Source organism: Crinia signifera, chromosome 1, assembly GCF_055691185.1.
Source record: "Crinia signifera chromosome 1, ASM5569118v1, whole genome shotgun sequence".
Classification (NCBI taxonomy): Eukaryota; Metazoa; Chordata; class Amphibia; order Anura; family Myobatrachidae; genus Crinia; species Crinia signifera.
Genome location: NC_139217.1, coordinates 405679396 through 405701015, shown reverse-complemented (window position 1 = coordinate 405701015; position 21620 = coordinate 405679396). Strand labels below are relative to the sequence as shown.

Here is a 21620-nt window from a genome sequence, read left to right as displayed (position 1 = left end):
ATAATGTATTAATTACATTTGTTTTGCAGGCTCAGTGACTGGGTCTGCAGTCAGCATTCCCAGCACTTATAGGTGTGTTCGTACACACACACACACACACACACACACACACACACACACACACATACATATATATAGGACCCTTCTGCTTTTTCAAAACAGATCGATCATTGTTTAGTAACATATCACACCAATTATATAGCGCCGGGTCTTGTTTTTTGGTTTTCTGCCCATAACAACCAATCCAATTCCTAGAGGTTAATAGCTAAAGGTGTATTCAATGCAATTCCGGGGGCGATCGATGACAGCTCGCTGTGCTGCCAGCTCGCTGTCACTGCTCGCCCAGACAGTATTCAGCTGACCCCCATGCATACGCCGATTTCCCACTCACTCCATTTTTGGAGTGAGGATGAATCGTGTGTATGCGGCCGCAAAAACAGCGAGACTTGCAGCTAAATGCAGCGAGTTCCCAGCATTAGCCGCTAGCCGATTTACCCGGAACATTGAATACGTTGAGCGGCCGGCAAGGGGATTAAACAGCAAGTATCGCTTGTTTTCTGCGATCCCCGCCATTTAACCCCCTCGCCAGCCGCATTGAATACGGGCCCTAGAATCTGGTTGCTATGGACCATAGTCTCTCACTTCTAAAAACTCACACTTTATTAAATGAATAACCAAGAGCTGGGGCTAACAGGGCATATGGCAGTGAAACTACATCAAGACTTATGCTGGGTACACACCACAACGATTTGGGCCCATTCCAAAGTAGATGACAAATCTTTAGTGCAGCAGGTAAAATCTCTAAAGCGACCAAACAACTGGCGGGGATGTGCATCAGATCGGAGTCGCATTGAAAACAGGCCCAATTTAGACTGATTGTATGTAAAAAAAATTAGCAGAATTAGGCCTGTTTTCAATGCGACTCGATGCGCGTCCCCGCTGGTTGTTTGGTTGCTTTAGAGATTTTACCTGCTGCACTAAATTTTTGTCATCTACATTGGATTGGGTACAGATCATGAGCAGATCATATGCTCCAACAGATTGTTTGACCATTGCACGATTTCAAGGAAATCATCCACAATCTTGGTCATCTGGTGTGTAGCCTACATTAAGCCCATTACACCCGATTTTGATTTTATAAAAGGGATCGCTCAGCAGGGGCCTTTGAGTGATATCTCTAAAAAAAATAAAAATAAATGGGGTGTGCATGCCCCTAGTCGTCTGAACATGCAGATCAGTTTTGTAGCCAACAACCTGCATGTTCAGCGTGGTCATTGGGACGTCACTGAATGATATTGTCCACCGTGGCCACCACAGAGATCATTAACAATACTGGAGGTGCTGCGGATCATCTAGGGTGTTCTGGGCTTCAATCTGAAAGAAGCAGGGCCATAGAGTAAAGGCTTGGTGTAATCTATCTTTTGCCTTTGCCTCTGCTGTAGAGGTGTGTGATTGATTAATAAACTAGAATATAGAGAGCAATGGTAAACTACTGAATTGTTCTAAGTGCTGTACTACGGATTTTGTTCTATTTTACTTATTGCTGTACATAAGACTGCATCAGCTCTATGGTTTTTTCATTTGGTGTTGAAGTGCACTGTATAAAATCATATACTGTATGTACCAGTCTGCTGATCACAGCCTAAATCAACAAACCTTCTCCAGGATCAGTATAAGGTTTTCATACAGAGTGTTTGTTCATAAACAAATATAAAAAAATAATAATCTTAAAAACAGCTGAGGTGGTCCAGATCAACTATGGAACCTAGTTGAATATGCAGCTTACGAACATTATTAGCTGAAAACACATTAACGGAGGCTAGGTGAGAGTGAGTTCTTAATAATAGTAAACAGTGTACGAATGATATGTAGCTAATGTAATTCTACTCCTTATCTCAAACTGATTACAAGACGAGACCTGGTCATTGTTTGAAAACCACATTTGCTGATATTGGGATATAAAGAAAATGGTTATTGCTTGTCATGTCATAAGGTGCGTACACACGGGGCAATATGATCATTGGCAATATATTGCTCAGCAATCATATTGCTCAGTGTCCCGTTTTCATCTGCGACCAGAGATGGTCGCAGAGGAAAATGTCACACTGCCAGGAGAAGAGGCAGTGGAAGTCGCTGGTCGGAGGAGCGGGATTTATCGCTGGTGCACACTCCAATCACTGGCAATACGGTCGCTCAGCGACCATATTTCCAGTGATATTTGCTATAATCGCCCCCTGTGTGTACACAGCCATACTTCCTCCTGCCCAACACTCTCCAGTCCCAGTAAGGTGAAGTCTCCAGCTGTGTTTTACCCATAGATATTTTATTAGGTTTTTTTTTTCAATAGAACAATTTTTATAAATCTTTTTGAACAATGGAATAAATAACGTCTCACTGTATGTTCCTATAGTTCACCTAACCACATATAATAATCTGGGAAGATGGTATGCTCTTTGTTTGCTAATGCCAGAAGCGAAGTCTGGGTGTTCTGTTACCTCCGCAATTTGATGTGTAAATATTTTATTTTTTTTCTCTTAATCGAGAAGTTAAACTGGTCTGACCGCCATGTGGCACACAGATGATTCCCCGAGGAATATTCTTCCCAATGTGACTTTCACACTGTATACACAGTAGGGCTACAGGAATAGCTTTTAAGCTTCTGAGATAAGTCAGGAGTGAGAATGAGCACAAATAATTGCACAGAGCCATATTTTTATATGTCTTATAGTCACACACTTTTTTTTATACATAGTTTGATTTTTGTGTGCAGTGAATCTTTTCTTCCAATTAAATATGGAAATAGTATATGGTATGGTCTGACATTAATTTGAGTAGACGGTCAAAAATAATCAACATGTATGTGTTCGCCTGAGTGCTGAAGCTATGCTAATAAGGCATATTACCGACATAGAATTTCTTGTGATGACTCAGAATATCGGGATAAGGACACTTGGGTGACAATAACACCTTAATTAAAGCTCTGACCGCATCAGTTTATCTGGTAAATGGGAGCATTGCTTTGAAGCAGGATTATTCTTGAGACAAATGTGTATTAGACATTAATTGGCAGTATGTTATTTAGTTCATTCTATACGGCTCAATTATACTTTAATGTATTACTACATTATTAACCATTGACCACAGCTCATTTGTGTGGCCTGCATTAATATTTAGCCTATAGATTGAATGGAAATTAGTGACAGCAGTATTGATAAGCACATACTGTACCCTTTTTATGAAGCTTTTTTAAGCTCACATTTGCTATTTCAGAATGCGCTGTTTCTGCTTTAGATAAGAAAAGTCACGTACTATTTAATCAGGGTTCCTCCAACTGTTTAGAGTTTTTTTGTTTTGTTTAGTTTTGTTCCTTTTTCGCCTGTAAATACGCTCCTGAATATTTATTTAGAAAAGAAAATGAAACAAAAATGTTAGGATTTTTGCCAGTGAGCATATTTTAATGAAAATAGTGCAATAAACTTGTCAGTGGTCTGACCATGAAAAGATGCAGAAAGTAATAATTTGTAATATAAAATAATTGTTTCTGAGCAGCTGGATCCAGAGCTCTTCTGACACGTCTAAAGGTGCATATCCGGGTTGCCTACCCTCCCGGAATGGGCGGGAGGGTAACGGAAATCGGATCCTCTCCTAGCCCCCTGGAAAGCGGGGCAACCCTCCCGCATAGCCCTCCCTCTCCCGCAAACCGCCCCTTGGCGGGGGGCCTGTGGGTCAAAGGAATCTAGCAATGCCCCCAAACAGGTCAGCCCATCCATGGCTCCATCCCCAAACTGTGATTGCCCTGCCTCACTGATCTGGCTGCTCTCCCTGAGAGGGCAACCAAAAAGTCGATAAATATAGTGCATATGCTCTGGTGCGATTAGAGCCTTTTCCATCTGATTCCGATGCATCGGGCCAAGAAATTGGATGAAAAGTGTCAAAACGCATGTGTTCAACATCTTATAGTGACGCGATTACAAGCTAGAGATCACAAAGGCTGCATTATAGATATATCGGGTCCCACAGCCCTTGCTGGGATGGCATACAATACATCATATGCAAAAGCTGCCTGGTGATACAATTTATACATGACTTCAATTCCATGTACTGTATCTTCAAGAATTATCAACTTCGAGCTGTTGTCATTCATCCATGATGTCCACTTTGCCAATAGTAATACCGGCCAGGAGAATGTGACAGATTTATTTGAATTCCACAATCACTAACTTTTTGTATATTTTATTTGCGTTGATTGTTTTCATCACTTTCACTTTTTGTGCAGTTAATAAAATATTTTTAGATGACCCGATTTTTTTATAAAAATAAGTACGTGTCAGGGCCAGCCGGGCATCATAATAAGCATCTCTTAGCCCTATGAAGGGGCTGTGTTTTAAACCCGTGCATACTAGACAATTCTGCAGCTGATATAGTTATCGATATCAGCCGTGGACACAGTTGAACAATATTGTTGGCTATATCGTCCAGTGATGTCACCCGTGGCCGCTGAAAATTCGGTCGTTGGCTACATAGCCAAAATTGACCTGCATGTTCCGACGACGGTCATTAACGATGTGTGCTCCCGCACATAGTTAACAATATTGAGCATACACACACACACTACACTTAAAAAAAAAAAAAAAAAAGATATCTCTCTGAAGGGCCCTTCTGCACGATATGGGGTCTTACTCTTACAGGAGAGCACCAGGCCACTGTATAAGGTCTGTTCAGTAATGAACAACAGCAAAATATGAGCGCTAGGGACTGACTAATGTGCCGTGAGCAAATGGCTGCCCTGTGGTGGAGGGATGCCGCCCTCAAATAGAACAAAACAAGGAACAAAACCACTAGGCGCCGTTTGCACACACAAAATTACAATTTAATAACGAATTAATAACAGTTCACAATAAAACAATCAATTGCATGCAGGTTTAAAATATATTAATGCGGATACATAAGTTATCACAACACTAAGCGCTTAGGTATGGAAGGCCTTGGTTACCACTGTGGTCACGAAGGACGCAGAAAAATTTGCACAGATGTTAAACTAACTTGCTGTCACTCCCAGGTGTAAGCAAAAATGTCCCAGCAGTTGGCAAGGGAAGTTTGATTATAACTCACAATGGGTATGGTTGTGTGTAATAATTATACTTGTGAGCCCCTATATGGGTATAATAAGGGCAACTTGTGGCACTCCGTGTGGTGAGCAGAGTCCAGGACAAGGGGGGGGGGGTGAGAGCAGACACAGGTGCAGTACTCACTGGCTTTGGTAGGTTGTATCAGTCCGTCACTGGCGATGTTTAGCCAGCGGGTCAGCCACTTAGTGCGTCCGGAGTCTGCTGCCGCTTTGCAGCGTCTGTCTGCCTCCAAGCTCTGTCGCCGGTCAGCGGACCGAGTGTGTGCTGGATTAGACAGGTCCCAGCGACTGCGTCCACTCATGCGGTGAGATCTCTCGGTGTGCTCACAATGCAGGGTGATTGTGCAGCTGGGCTGTATGGATAACCCACCAATCCAACACCTGCACTGGCAGGACCGTGGTGTAGGAACAATGTGGAAGGTTGCAGGTGTCAGCGGCAACTACGGTCCTCAGCCTCAGATAAAACAGGGATCCTCAAAAACGTGTTTCACCGCGCTCAGGGCGGCTTTTTCAATTCTGTTCAGTAATGTAAAGTGTTCACTCATTGATTGACCCTAGATGGTTTAGGAGGCCTGTATGTACGAGAGAAAATGACACTGCTTCCCAAAAAACCAAGGGTTGTTGATATAATAGAAAGCTATACTCTCCAGTAATGAACTACAGATAATCCCATTAGCTAAGGGATGGGGAACCTACGGCCCTCCAGCTGTTGTGGAGCTACACATCCCAGCATGCCATGCTACAGTTTTGCTATGTGGCCATGCTAAAACTGTTGTAAGGCATGCTGGGATGTGTAGTTCCACAACAGCTGGAGGGCCGTAGGTTTCCCATTCCTGCCTTCGTTTGTACTTCCAGGGCTTAAAATGAACATGCAGCCTGGATTATGAATATCATATAGGATGTTGTACTAAATTACCATTTCAGTAACCAAGTTGCAATATACAGTACAGTATGTATGCATTAAGTAAACAAGCCATTTGATAGGGGGCCATAACCTTGTGGAAGGAGGGGTTAGGTACCTAGAACTCTTCCCAGTTTGGAATATGATCAGTAGGCTGAATTGTTATTTGCTGCGATTACATTTTTTGCATATAGAGGAGGAAATCAGTGATTTGCAAATGTGACACATACTTGCAGTGTATTTATATTATGCCTAACAATATAAATGGCTTTAGGGTGTCTTGGAGACACTCAGAAGGATTGAGCCTGACATCTGGCTACTCAGCCAGGAAATGTAACTGTCATTTACAGCCATTGCTATCACTCACATGACTGGCCTGTAAACAAATGTCTGCTGCTGTAGATGGTGACTGATTACACTATGTCACACTTTCACTTAATGTGCTGTAGAAATGTCGATGGAATCAATGTTTTATAGCAGTGTTTAATTATTTATCGCTATTATTTTAATATAAATCAACGCTTTAATGGATAGGTAAGATATCATTTCTGTTGAAATGTATAAATCTGCAGAGTATTGATTGTGTCAGAGATGTGCAACTTCATCTTAAAACCTGTGTGTGAGGTGCCCTTGTACTGTACTATAATGTTGGAAGACCGCGTAGGATTTTGCAAATACCATGGAATATTATATGGGCAGTGGATAGCTTTTCCAAGATATATAGACATTTCTTTAACATGTACTAGTGTGTTAATTTAAGCCCTCTAGTACAGTGTTTTACAAACGGTCATTCTAATCCGGGTTTTAATTAGACTAGTGACTGAATGTTTTGGCATTCATAAAGCCGTTCTTTTTTTTTTTTTTAAAGCATCAATCATTTGCAAGGCAAAACTATGCCCTGCAAATGATTGCCGCTTAAAAAGAAACTTAAGAATTTGGGCAGGAACCCACACTTCTGGCGAACTCAGATGCTATAACATCCCCCCAAATCCTGTGTATTAAAAGATCGACAATGTCTAGATCAGGCATGTCCAAACTGTGGTCCTCCAGCTGCTGTGAAACTACACATCCCAGCATGCCTTGCAATAGTTTTAGCATTCCCTAATAGCATAACTTTGGCAAGGGATGATGGGACTCATAGTTTCACAACAGCTGGAGGGCCATAGTTTGGACATGCCCGGTCTAGATACAGTCAATAGCTTAATGAGTTCAAAAAGTTGACTTGCAAATGGTCAACACAAAAAAGGTTGACACATGTTTTTTGTGTTCTTTTAACCCTAAACTTTACCGGCCCCCTTTGGCTTACCTTATCCATCATTTGCGGCAGCCCAACCCTAAAAATTATGAAAAACCACACATTTGCATGTTGACCCTTTGACCATATCTACTTAATTCCATGGCAACCAATTAACTGTGGACCTTATGACCTTGTTAATCTATTGATTGTAAACCTATTAATTGTGTGTCATTGTACGGTCTATAATCCATTCGGATAGCTACTAACTAGACTATCCAATCATACATAACAAATAGAAGCAATTTTGCGTTCTATCTATCTATCTATCTGTCTATCTATCTATATATAGATATATATATATATATATATATAGATATATATATATATATATATATATATATATATAGATATAGATATAGATATAGATAGAGAGATATATATATATATATATATATATATATATATATATATCTCTGTCTATCTGACTGAACTATACCTTTGGTGCTACATACACAAATCACATACAGAGGGGCGATTCTGGTGGTTGGCTCACTAAGCAGCGTAAATTTGCAAGGGCTGACCATTGAATGATTGTGGCACCCGCTGTTTGCAAATAGACGTCAGCCTAGACACATATTTGCGAGCATCCGGTCTGAGAACGGGGCAGGCGGCTGACTTTCTGTAATGTCATCATCCCCAGCAGGCAGCTGCCCACCTGCGTTCACATGGGGATGCCCAGCGGTTTCCTGGGAGCATCCACATTTCCGTGTGTACACCCAGAAAACACTGGCCATCCCCATGCCAATGCCCCCTGGCTGTTCATCCTCTTTAGTATTTTTGACTACATAATTAGACAATCTCTGTACAGTGGTTTAGAAGAAATAAGCTATTTTTAATAGAGTTTCTATTAACCCATTGAATGATAATGTTGCTATGAGAGATGTGCAAAATATCTGCTAAACATGCCAGTCTTGCTCACAGTGGGCAGTATTCAATGAGAAAAATTCTCCGTGTTTTATGGAGAATTTTTGCTTTTTTCGCCTTGGACGGAGCATTTTGCTCTCCAAAAGTGAACCACCCTATTCAATGTGAAATATTCTCCGTCTTTCTAAGTGATTTTCGCCGTCTCTCTCCGTGTAGAAATTCTCCATCTTTTGATGGAGAGCTGGAATGTGAACATTTTAAAACTAAAAGGTTTTTTTTTTTAATTTTGGTGTAAAAAAATCAGGTTTTTTTTCTGTGAAGGGGCATGTTATTTTTATTCATGTGCTTATAGCACATGAATACATATTTAATTTAAAACAATTTTTATATATATATATATATATATATATATATATATATATATATATATATATATATATATATATATATATATATTTTTTTTTTTTACACAGTGCAGCCAGCAGGGGGCCGGAGCGCTCGAGCCGCTCATTAGATATTCATATATTCACTGCACCCGATCGTTAATATGCACGATCGGGTGCAGTGAATACTGGGTCCCCCGCTGGCTATAGGGGGGGGCAGCCTGTGCTGCCTGGGTCCCGGGGAGCCCACCTCCCCTCTACATTCCTCTGGAGCAGCCAGGGAGACTTTAATCTCTCTGGCTGCTTCCGGCTCCCTGAAAGCTCCCTGCCGCGGACGCTCGTCTGCTGCAGGGGTTAAGACTCGCCGCGAGTGGCGGCGAGTCTTAAATACATTGAATAGTGTATAAAGTGCCGTGACGGAGAATCTCCAAACATGTAGAATCTCCGCAAAAACACGGAGAGTGCATGGCGAGTGAAATAAAACGCTCGCCATGCACGGAGAATTTTCTCATTGAATACTGCCCAGTGACTGGTTGTTTTTTTGGGGGTTAATATTTAACTAAAGGCGGCCATACATCTAAAGATCGATTGTCAGATTGGGCTGATTGGAACAAAAACCTGGTAATATCTGAATGACAGTTTTGGTAGTTTTCCAGCATTTCAAAGCAAATGGTCAACTGTCATTTGCTCTCATCCATTACCAGGATTTTGATCCAACCAGCCAGATCTGACAATCGATCTGCAGATGTATGGCCAGCTTAAACTTTAATTAAGCGACTTTTGCCAGCAATAACTAAAGTGATTCATATTCCTCGCCTACGGCCCTGGCAATCTTAGCAGATATTTTTCATATCTCTCATAGCAATGTTGGCACTCAAAGGGTTAAAATATGTTTAGGTATTGTACTTCTCTCAAGGCATTTAGCCATATGGAAGTACATTCTTTAATTTACAGATTTGTGAATGTATAATATCCAGTAAATCTGCACATTGGCTGGGAAAGGCTTCTGGCGCATCATGGTGATTCTATGGTCCAGTGCAGTGGTTCCCATATATATATATATATATATATTTATGGGTGTATTCAGCAGACCATATTTAGATTTCATATCTGTTGTGTCAGCAGAAGCAGCTGTTTCCCTTCTGAGCATAGTTTCTATTCATTGACTGCTGGGTATTGTATCAGTCATTGTTTACAAAGAGCATTATGTGTTTCCGTACAATAGCACTTTATGAGGGGGGGAATTTATTGGTTTCGAAAAAAAAAAAATGTTACGTTAGAAGCTTTATTTTACAAACCACAAACGTGGAAAGTTGTAGTGGAAATGCTTTTTTTATTATGTTAAATGCGTTGCGAGTGGATTTATTTGGGGAGATTTTATATTTGTGGAACAATATCCCATATGCACCAAGGCTTTTCCACTGTCACGTATGAGGGAGACATTTGTACAAGTTTTAACATATATATTTTTGTTAATTTAACACTCTGTTAAACCCAATACGATCACGTACAGACTAAGTCAAGTCCACCACTGTTTTGTAAAGGAAACTTCAGTTTCCATCCACTCCAACTTAAGAGCCGGTATTGTTAGAGTATGCAAACCTATGAGCGAGAGCTTCTAGTTGTCACGAATGGGACATTTTTACTAATTTTCACCTAACAGTCATTAGGTTAACACCAGTGGCATCTCCAGAGAAGGGTCTGCAGCACTGTTCAAAATTCAAATAGGGGAGCCACTCCCACTGCTATTGAGTCAGTTTGGAATGGCAGTTGGTATAGCCCCCTTATTTGAATTTTGAACGGTGCTGCAGCCCCAGAAGGTCGCCAAGGTATAAAGGCACAAGTATTTTTGTGTTATTTTGCATGTTTGACCATATGCCAAATTAGTGGAAATCCGTGTGAATTTTAACTAAAAGAAAAACAAACAGACCTGTGTTTGACTTTTTTGTCATGTCAACCTTTGTACCTGTTGAATTGATGCATGTCGACCTTTTGACTGTCGATCTAACATACGAAACTTTAGCACGTGTAAGGGATCTATTGGAGGGTTCCTTGCTTAGTGTTTTCTAGTATCATTATTATGAGCATTTGGATAGCGCCAGCAGCATATTTTGTTGCGTTTTACAATTGGCAACAAACCATGTAAGATATTAGACTGTGTAATAACAGAATTACCTGCCCGTGGGCTTACAGTTTAGTATTGAGTGCACAAGTTTATATAGTTCTGCTGTAGAATGAATCTCTGATTTGCTTTTACATATCATTATCCCCCACGCTACAGCGGGGATACATCCTGCTCCTTTCAGTTATGTATCTGCAGGAACGACAATTTCTTGGCATTCCTGGTTTGCCATCTATAATTATTCACGAGCAGAATTCATAATGGAAATATGTCTAACATTGGTGGGAGAGTGTACAGTGTTAAATCACTGATCATATTTAGGAGATACTGAACATTTCTTTTTTTGTGTGTGTTCTAGTTGACTTCAGGCCCCATGCCAATATGGACACAGCACATCACATGCTTCTGTTTGGATGCAGCTCACCCTCGTCCACTGAAGACTACTGGTACGTGTGTCTCCATATAACATGTCAACTTTGTAGTCTTAAATGTTGTGTGAAAGCAGTAATGTAAATTAATTGTATTTTTTTTTGCCAACGTCTTTTTTTTTTTTTTTTTTATATATTTGATTGTTACAAATATTTTTGTACATATACTTGGGACACTTCTCATACAAACCTGTCTGGCCACTCCTTAAATTCACCTGAGAGGCCACTTCCCTTTTGCCTATGTCTAACTAGGACTGGTCTGTGAGAAAGTGATCCATTGGAGGTGCTGTTATGCTTTGAAATTTCGGCGCTAGTAGCCACTCCGTCATATTTTGGGCAAGGTTGGGAATGATCGATAGGATCATTATCTGGTATGTTCGTAAATGCAATCAGATATTTCCCTTTGTATTAGCCAGTGCGTCCTATCCCATTCTATGACCCTAGAAGCTGTCAACCAATTTGCCCCCTACCCAGAGCAATCCTGTCAAACAAACAATGGTACTTGTTTCCTAGTACAGCGCCCCCGATTTTGATCGAAGTGCATCTTATGCAATCGCATAGCATGCAATATAGCGGCTTGCGATGCGATTTGATTTTTAATTGTACAAGCACCCTAATGGGTGCTTACAATGTTAAATGCACCCCCATGTCAACGCCACCCCCACTATCAATGCCAACCCGAAGCGTGGCGAGCGCAGCGGTACGTGTCCTCCGACCTTTTCGTACCCCCACTATCCACGTCGGCGTGGAGTTGATTTTAGATAGTGAGGCGAGCTACCGAGGCCGAAGCATGGAGAGCGGACACCGATTACTTTACATGTATTCCGCATCCCCTCACGGGGCTTGCCACGCTTCAGGCTCTTATTACGCGTCCGCTCGCCACGCTTCAGGCTCGGTGGTTCGCTGCGCTCGCCACACTAAAATCAACTCCATGCTGACGTGGATAGTGGGGGTATGAAAAGGTCGGAGGACGCGCACCGCCGCCCCTCGCAGCGCTCGCCACGCTTCGGGTTGGCGTTGACAATGGGGGTGCATTTAACATTGTAAGCACCCAGGGTGCTTGTACAATTAAAAATCGCATTGCATCGCATGCCATTTGCTGGCATGCGATGCTATGCAATATTTCATTGTACAAGCACTCCTGTTAATTTTACGGGAAGATCGCATCACACACCACTAAATAAGGTATGCGATGGGCGCCGTGCTAGGAAACAAGTACCCAAACAATAATGAGACACAATTCTGAAAATGAATGGATTGAGAGTATATACCTGTATGGTATGAGGATCTAGATAATATATAAAGTGATCCCATCAGCCTCTGGGTCCAGCTATTTATACTTGGGGAACTGCCATTTCTCCAGCTGGTAAACTACACCTCTCAGCATTTTTTTTGACAGCTTAAAGGATAGCGACCTGTTAGCTGCACAGAATATTGAAACCAAAAACCTTGATACATTTCTTGTTTCCTTTCCTTATTGCTGTGTCTGCACTGTCTGCTAATATTCTTCACCATGTTTTAAAGAGAAGTATTTTTTATTTTTTTTGTAGTGGTATACGGTTGCGTTAATGCCTTTTGTGTGTCAGTGTTTGTTCTAGTCAGAGTGCTGTGTTTAGCTGTATCTGTTTCAATGGGTGGACACAAATGAGCTCATAACTGGATTCAAGTAATGATGAATGTGTGTGTCTCCGGCGGCAGTAACACCGCACCAGCACTTAGTAAATCACCAGCCATGCTTTCGTTACGGTTTCTGTGTATGTTCTTGTGCAATGCAGGCTGTTTGTAGTCTTTCTCATACATTCTCTGTGCTGAATATTTTGACGAGCAGCAAATAACGTAGCCCAGGAAATGCATTATTTATTGACATTTTGAATTAGAGCTTTAATAAGCATGACCCATATGCAAACGAGTCGTATTTACAGAAGAAAAATGTAACCCACGAAAAGGTTAATGCATTAGTAATACTATGTCATTATCACATTTCTTAATTGGGTTATGCCTATATGACTTTATTAATTGTGTGTATAAACCAGTGACGTATACCTGTAAATGAAGTCATGGAGATCTGACGCACACTATGCAGATAACAGTAACTCAGATGCATTCTAATGCTTCTCGCTTCCCCCGAGAGAATATTCCTGTTTAACCTGCATAATACAAGTGACATTTCTGTTAAGAGTTTTCAATACGTTTATTGCTCATTGTGAGAGGAACTTGTCCTTTTTTTATGTCATTGGAATAATGGGATACTTTAAATCCGGCAAATCTTTCCTCTTTTGAAATGATATCACATTTACCAAGGTTTCGGTCCCCAGTGAAGAGAATTTATTTATTGTCCTTTTAAAACTGAAGGAAGATAGAAATTGCCAGTGAATGCATAGTGATATCATTCAGTATTAAGTTTAGAGCATTCATGTTTGCTCCCCTTCTACACAATCGCGTTGCCGTGCATTGGTTATACAGTATGTACTGCAAACATTTACACATTTAAAAGTAGCAGGCATCTATGTAAAAAAATCTGGATGCAACCGTATATAACTAATAACCAAATGTAAATGTACCTTTTTAATAATTAAGAAAGTGTATTAGCGGTTATACATATTAAAGCATTTCGGAAATGAATAAGCAATATGACTATCAATTTAGGTCAGAAGTAATATTAAAGAATAGAGTAGATATTTCCTTGAAGAAGTCCTGTGTAACGAACAGCGCTGGCTGGTCCCAAAATGACTACATATAGAAAAAAGTATCTCCAGTGAGAACAACAACTGTGTGGAATGTCCAGATAGAAAGTAAGGTAAACAATATCCAATTCAATACTCCATTATCAATGGGTTAAGGAGGAGGGGAGATCGGTGGGATGGGGAAGAGAGCTATGTAAAGGTAGGGGGGGTGGGGGGTGAGTAAAGAGGTAGACCAGATTCAATGAGTGCTGTTTAATTGGGGGAGGGGGGAATAGAGTGGAGGAAGAGCACTGTGTGTGTGTATATGTGTGTATGTATGTATGTATATATATATATATATATATATATATATTTCTCAATATATCAATAAGGGGTCCTGAGGTAGTACCTTGCCTAGAGCTCTGTGGGGTCTTAAACTGTTAAACTGGCTCAGCAGATCAAAAATAATTGCCGTCTGAGGAACTGTCACTCATTGGGGCAGATTTATTAAGCTTGGAGAAGAGATAAACTGGAGATAAAGCGGAGAAAAGGTAAAAGGAGATAAAGCACCAGCCAATCAGCTGTGTTTGAAAAAGACAGTTGGGAGCTGATTGGCTGGTGCTTTATCTCCTTTTACCTTTTCTCTGCTTTATCTCCAGTTTATCTCTTCTCCAAGCTTAATAAATCTGCCCCCTTGACACAAGCCAATGAATAACTTTTGCCACTTTAGACTGGACTGGATGGTTGGGCTCCTGAAACTTTAGTAATACCCCCCCCCCCCCCCCCCTCTACATATAATATTGATGCGCAATGTCAACCATTGTTCACATGTTGACAATGGAGGTCAGGCGCTGTATAAATATGAAATCGGCTGACTATCGCTGTGTATGTAGCCCACACAGTGATACGGTTGCGCGGCCACTGTGGGACCGCAATACATAACAGCCCTGCCGGTTATTGTTGCTCAAAAGGCCCACACATCTGTGCGTGTGTGGTGGCTGGCCTTCTGAGCGGACTATAAATTATAATATGCACATTTTTTCTGCACATGTTCTGAGGGGTATGCGACTTGGACAAATGTATCTTTTGATGTAATTGGGCTTTTCAGGGTGGGAACTCGGCTGCAGGAAAGCGAGCGGACAGAAACACCCTGACTTATGGGTGTGTGTTGAATGCGCCGTGTTACTCGGAGGAGGTACGCTAGTTTCTGATGCATATATTGTAGGTAGTAGAGCAGTGTTTTTCAACCACTGTGCCGTGGCACACTAGTGTGCCTTGAGCTGTTCTCAAGTGTGCCCCCAGATCTAGAGATGCCCAAACCAGTTTACAGCCACCACCAGTTCTACTGTTATTTACTGGTCTCTTCTTTTCATGTAATGGGTCAATGTATTTTATTTTTGTTACCTGTGGGGACCAGTGTGATTTTTTTTTTTTATATGGGGGCCAATAGGTTTGATTTCTTTCCTGTGGGGGCCAATATTTTTTGCCCTGTGGGGATCTCATGGTGTGCCTTGGCAATTTTAAAATCTTATTTAGTGTGCCGCAAGGTAAAAAGGTTGAAAATCACTGTAGTAGAGGGCTGGTGCGGATGGTGGGGGATCATTTGGTCAACAGGTAATAGGTTGACCACTATTATTAGACAGGCAATAGGTTGACACACAAAAATGGTCTCAAAAGTTTGATGTAAAAATGGTCGACACAAGAAAAGGTCGACATATTTGTTTTCCTTTTGGGGGGAGGGGAGTTTTTATCGCAATCTTCCAAGTGTACCGCGTCCCCTCGCATAGTTTACTGCGTTCACTACACTCCGCACACCATTATAATCTAAAGGGCCCCATACATCAGCAATCACAATTTATGGATTTCCAGATACAGGGATTTTTTGGCCAGATAAATGGATTTTACAATCTATCTGACTTTGCCCACACATTACAGATTTATTTCAGTGATCGGCAGATTTTTCCATCTAAAGATTGCATCTTCATATCTGGAAATTGCCCAATCGATTGCTGTTCATAATGTAAAAAGATGAAGAAGACGAATTGGGAATGCCCACACATATAATAAAGATCTGCAGATAATACCAGATTATTAAACATGTTTAAAAACCTGATTAAGCAATCGATTGGCGATTTTGATTGGGATTGCCAAAAGGGGGAGCCCACACATCTAAAATTAATTGTGGCAATCATCTCCATATCTGAAAATTGTCACAATTAATTGCTGATGTATGGGGCCCTTTACTCTATGCCCACTTGGATCGTGAAGAAAGAAGTAAGTTTAAAAATAAAATCCTGAATAACTCATGTTGACCTTTTGCTTGTGCCAAATTTTTGCTATAATTGAGTATGGACAGCGCTGTCCATACCCAATTATAGCAAATCTCCAAGGGGTCCCTGTGGACATACCCCAGGATTAGCAGCACCAACCACACATATTGGTAGAGCGCAATATAAACTATTCACTCAGATGTGCCAAATTTTTGTCAATGTTCATCTAAACCAGGGTCGACCTTTTTCACGTGTCAACCTTTTGCCTCTCGACCTAATTACTGAATAAACTGGTGCGGGTTTGGTTCCTAGGGTTGACAGTTGACATGAGGTTTTTTATTTAGATTATTGGGGTATCAATTTTTTGGTACTTATGTAATATCTGGGCTCCCGTTTTTCTTATGAGACCGCGTCCCCTCGCGGGGCTCGCAGCGCTCACCACGCTTCGGGCACGGTGGCTCGCTGCGCTCGCCACACTATATAAAATCAACTCCATGCGTATTTGGATAGTAGGGGTATGAAAAAATGGGGTGTATTTAACATGGGAGCCCAGATAATACATAAGTACCAATTTTTTATCTTGGTATAGATTATGCGGCTTCCCCTGGCAGTGGCACACTGGACGAAATGCTCGCTGAGCTACCAGATCGTACAGGGAGACAGTTGCCGGGAGTGTGCTCCCGCGATCAGCCCTGTAGTGGCTCAGCGAGCATATTGCCTGTGTGAACGGAGAATAACCGTGATCGGTGGGTTCTGAGTTTTTACACTTTTAGTTGGTGACAGTGCAGTGAGGATGAGCCATTTCCAGCACCCTCCTGTTCCCAAAATCTAAGCTAAGTTAAAAACTAAGTTTCCAAAATAAAGCTAACCACGCATGTGCAGACCGCACGGAACCTGGCTCAGCACATGGTGGGGACAGGCTCCTTTCGAAGCCCTGTCCCTGCGCACGGGGATAATACATTCTTGCAGTATTATTCTGCCCACAATGCGGTCCTTCATAAATGGGCCCCTATATCTCCAACGTTTATATGTTTTTCTTTTTTTGGGGGGGGGGGGGGGGGGAGAGACCTGTGAGAGATTTTGAATCTCCCATTATGAATCTCTGGCACAAATCTCTGTGTGTAGGGCCCTTAAGATAAGGTTAGATGACTTTGGGGGTTTTGGGGTTAGGCCCCAGAGGGAGGGTTGTGGTATGTACACACGGTACAATCCAGCATGAGATTTTGCCTATATAGCCAAAATCGCATCGGGATCGCATGCAGATTGCACGCGTTTTTTACCTTGCGATCCCGATGTCCCGATCCCAGGGCAGCACAAATCGAGACTCCGAAAGACAGAGCATCAAGGACTATATAGTTCAGATCTGCACTATATAGTCAAAATCGCATGCATGTCGGGTGGCTTGCCGTGGCTCGCCTACATCAGTGGTCCCCATTCATTTTGCCTTATTTATATTGCATGCATGAAAACAAACCGTGAGAATGCTTTATGCATTTTGTTATCATTTATATTGCACCAAACACTCTTTGCAGTGTTGTTTAAGTGTTATTGATTATGTACAGATGATGTACATTTATAAATAAACCCTACCCTTCATTGGGTTCTAGTTCCACTTTGTCAGCCTGTTCTGCATAAGCAATTATCATGTCTGCAAATTCCGTCAGAGTTTATTCACTCTCATGCTAGCAGTGAAATTAGTTCTGTTATCTATTTAAAATGTCAGTTGACAGTGGCATTGACTTTCACAAAATAGCAGAACACCGGTGTTGTGCGGAGCATGAGCTGAGAGGAGGTAATTTGTAAGCGATAATGGCAACAAAAGACATGGCATTTTCATCCTGACAGCTGCGGTTTACAGATTTAGCTAATTAATAATATTTTTGCATACTAGCTGGGACACCCAGCATGGCCCGGGTTGAAGAATGGTCAAGATAAGGTGAGTATGGGTGTGTGAAAGGTGTAATAAAAAACTTTTATTATATGTGGGTCTCATTTCTTTCAGTATTGGTTAAGTAGTGGGGCTACAAGTCCCAGCGGGCCCACTAATGTCATGCATGCTGAGACTTGTAGTTCTCCAAATCCCAGCATGCGGGAAAGGCTTGCTGGGCCTTTTAGTCATAATACAGAACCCAATATCTTTTTAGATTTACAGTTTTATTTAACTCTTTATTTGCCACGGGCCAGTGTCCACTGGCCAGTGCTCAAGGAGCCCGGTGTGCGGGGGAGAGAGGGGGGTGCTGCATTGAGCAACATGGAACTGCTTTCGATGTGGCAGAATAGCCTTGTCTGCCAAGTCTATTTCTGCTTTTGATCCTGATGCCGCAGGGCCGCACATCGGGATGGAATCTGCATCCAATGCAGCTAACCCTGCGATTCAGTGTCATTTTTGTAGTCCAAATTGAAAATTACACTGAATCGCACTGCGTTTTCGGTAATTGCAGATATTGGAGTTTTCAAATACTGCTTTTATGATTGTAATTTACAAAACATATTGAATGACACCCATTACCGAATGTGACACCCCAGGCAGGGAAGAAGAACTGCATGGGCTTTCAAATATGGCGGGTGTTAGAATGAACACTACTTCCGCTAAGATCTTTAATTTAATTTCAATAGATGCCATGCACATGGCATCTATTCAGGCAGCAGCAAGGCATTGGGCAGGCTGTTTTTAACAGGGAGGTAATATAGGGACAGGGTGCATTTTTCTTTAAAAATCGCATAGGGTAAAGCTCTTGTGAACAATACTATGTGCAATTTTTTTTCCTATTCATTTTTGAGATTGCACCTGCAGCTTAGATATACCGCTTTCAGCCTGCAAACCCGGCACCAAACCAGTGTTTTGAACACTGGTCCATCCTTGCTGTGACCCGGATTCTTTTTATACCCCCTTTCACACTGCACTTCAACCTGGGTTATTCCGGGGTTGGTCGCTTACACACTGGACCCTTGTTAGCCCTGCAAAACCTATAGGTGCCCATACACGTCCCGATTCGGCCGCTGTGATGTGTGCTTTGAGATGCGCGCTCCCGCGGCATCTCATCGCACAGTACAAAAAGTATGTGCTGCACACACCTTTTGTACTTGCTTTTTATCGCATCGCATTGCATTGCATGCACAAGGCATGCAATGCGATGCAATGCTATTTAAGCTCAAAACGCACGGCCGAATTGGGACCTGTATGGGCACCTTATGGGTGTCATTGAAAATTTACTTTTTTCAGGCTCACAAACATGATGTCACAAAGTAAACAAAAGTGATGGGCGGAGACTGTTCACAGCATTGCAGCAGCAGCCACCACCATGGCAGACCTCTCTGAGCTCATGAGTCTTTGTGCTTTAATGCTGTTTAATTCAGGTGTTAGCATAGAGCAGCGTGTCACACTGTGCAGCATACTATACACCTATTTCATGAGGTGGAGGAGGAGGAGTGTGCAGTTCTGGGCTGAGGAATCATCCAATAGCTACGTTTAATGAAGGCAGTGTTGGGTAACTCGGGTAGGGAGCTTTCAGACTGCAAGGTAACCCTGGCTAGAGCAGTGTTCAACCCTGGTCGAGATCAGGGTTGAAATGCCAGGTTGCTCAACACAGGAATTTTGACAGTGGCGCTTTCACACAGCACCTTGACCCGTTTTGGGGAAGCAAAGGCACAGCAATAACCCGGGTTGAGAGTGCGCGCTGAAAGTGGTATTAGTGTAGGTTTGGTCTCTCCTTAAGTACCTGTCAGATTCTGTTTCTATGTTATGTGTCTATAAAGAAATCATTTAGTTGTTTTTTCTTTTCATGTGTTCAAATACGTTTTGTGCATTGTGCCAGTTTAAATCTAACAGATAATAAAACAACTGATATCAATCGCATAAGTGCCAATTCTGAACTGGCATAGAGTGCTTAGGATAAGCTTTTGGAATAGTACAATCCTATAACACTAGAGTCAAAGAGCTATTTAAATCTTTTATGAAGCCCGACTTAAGCAACAAGATTCTGATCTTAGAACTGATGCATTTTTTTTTTATAAATATCTTCAAAGCAAACCACCTATATAATTCAGACTTAGGTCTTCATGGTAATCTTCAGATCAAGTAACCTAAAATTAGATCAACCGGCTGTTAGTGCCACCAAATACTACCCATAGTTTCCATAGTCTGTGCTGTTGGCCCTGCAGTGAAAATGCAGTTGTTGCGTTAACTTCCACAGACACTTTACTGCTAAATCAGTGCATCTTCTAATCACTTTACACACTGAGGACAGGATGTACAAATAAATAAAAACACGGTCAGGGTTTTACGGCATTTTCTGTATGTACTATGCGCTGGATGCCAATGATTCATTGCGGAGGATAACACCAGAAGCTTTTGAGCTTCTTTCATTCTCATGCTTCATGGCAGTTCCACAATGGGTTAAGTCCCTTTGATTTCTAGCATCCTCCTCAGGATCCTCCCACCCAACCTACTTATGTCTGCTCCTCCCCCTACCTCCTCTTTTTTCCTGTCTCTAGAGAAGAGTAGGTTTGATGTTTTTCTCTGTTACTTTATCAGTAGGCCAGTTGTGCTACTGCACATGTGGAGAAGGTCGGTGCTGAGGCTGTTCACAGGGAGTCTTACAATGCTGGCTTATACCTTGTAGTCCGCAGTATTCGCGGTTCCAAGATGCTAATGTTCAGGCCGCGAGGAGATCATTTCCGGTCGTGCGGCTTAGTAAACTCTGGATTTGTTCTACTTCCGGGTGCCTTACTGACTTATTCCGGCACTGGGACATTCAAAGCAGTTGCCTGGCATGGATCCCTGTGACGTGGAAAAACAGGCTGGTGTCAGCTTTAAATGGCGCCAGTTTTTGAAATAGGAGGAAGCAGTTGTCTGTCCCTCTGGATTCTGCTATGAAAAGAGCCTTCTTCCCAGACATTTGCTAATGATGCTCTGCCGAGTTAAGTCCTCCAAAAAGGACTGGTTTTCAGTTTTCTTCTTTGAAGCTGCTAGTGTAGTTTGGCCAGTTCACCCATTTAGGGATAGATATGCATCTGGTATATGAATGTCAAGACAGTCATTTTGCTAGTCTAATAGGCGAGGACAAAGACTACAGTATGACCATCTAAAGCAGGCGATTACTCCAGTGGAAGGAATGATTCAAGAATTTGAATGTTTGGGAAGAAAACACTAAAGGTGGGCCCTGGATATAGTTTCTTTTGTTTCGTTTGTGACGCCAGCAACACCTCCATTGCATATGAAGACCAAGGAGAGCCTGAAGTCTTATCCGCTCCGGCGCAGTAGAAGAGGGTCCACATGCAGAAATCATGATACGTTTTTATTCCCGCATATTTATAGTGGTGAAAGCCTCAGGTGGTTTCAGGACAATACTGGGATTTGCTCCACTATGCTTAGTGCGGAACTTCGGTGAACCATCGGATAAAGATTTCCAAAGCAGCAAAAAAAATCTTGAGTCTGGTGGAGAGAAAACTGCCTACACACCAAGAAGATGTCTATGGCAGATCCACATTTTATTCTATTAACCACAGACGCTAGTTCGACTGGTTGGGGGCTCATCTGCTGCATCTAAATTACCAAGGGGTCT

General features: G+C 41.9%; 1 protein-coding gene across 5 annotated transcripts in view; it reads left to right on the top strand.

Annotated features, from left to right (window-relative positions):
• The window catches only part of PAM (peptidylglycine alpha-amidating monooxygenase), a 136993-nt gene that overhangs the window by 31269 nt on the left and 84104 nt on the right, over positions 1 to 21620 (top strand). For all 5 annotated transcript variants that reach the window (XM_083151725.1, XM_083151724.1, XM_083151723.1 and 2 more), the window contains exon 6: positions 11054 to 11141. In XM_083151725.1, the coding sequence (XP_083007851.1) occupies positions 11054 to 11141 (88 nt within the window). The remainder of the gene's footprint in view (positions 1 to 11053; positions 11142 to 21620) is intronic.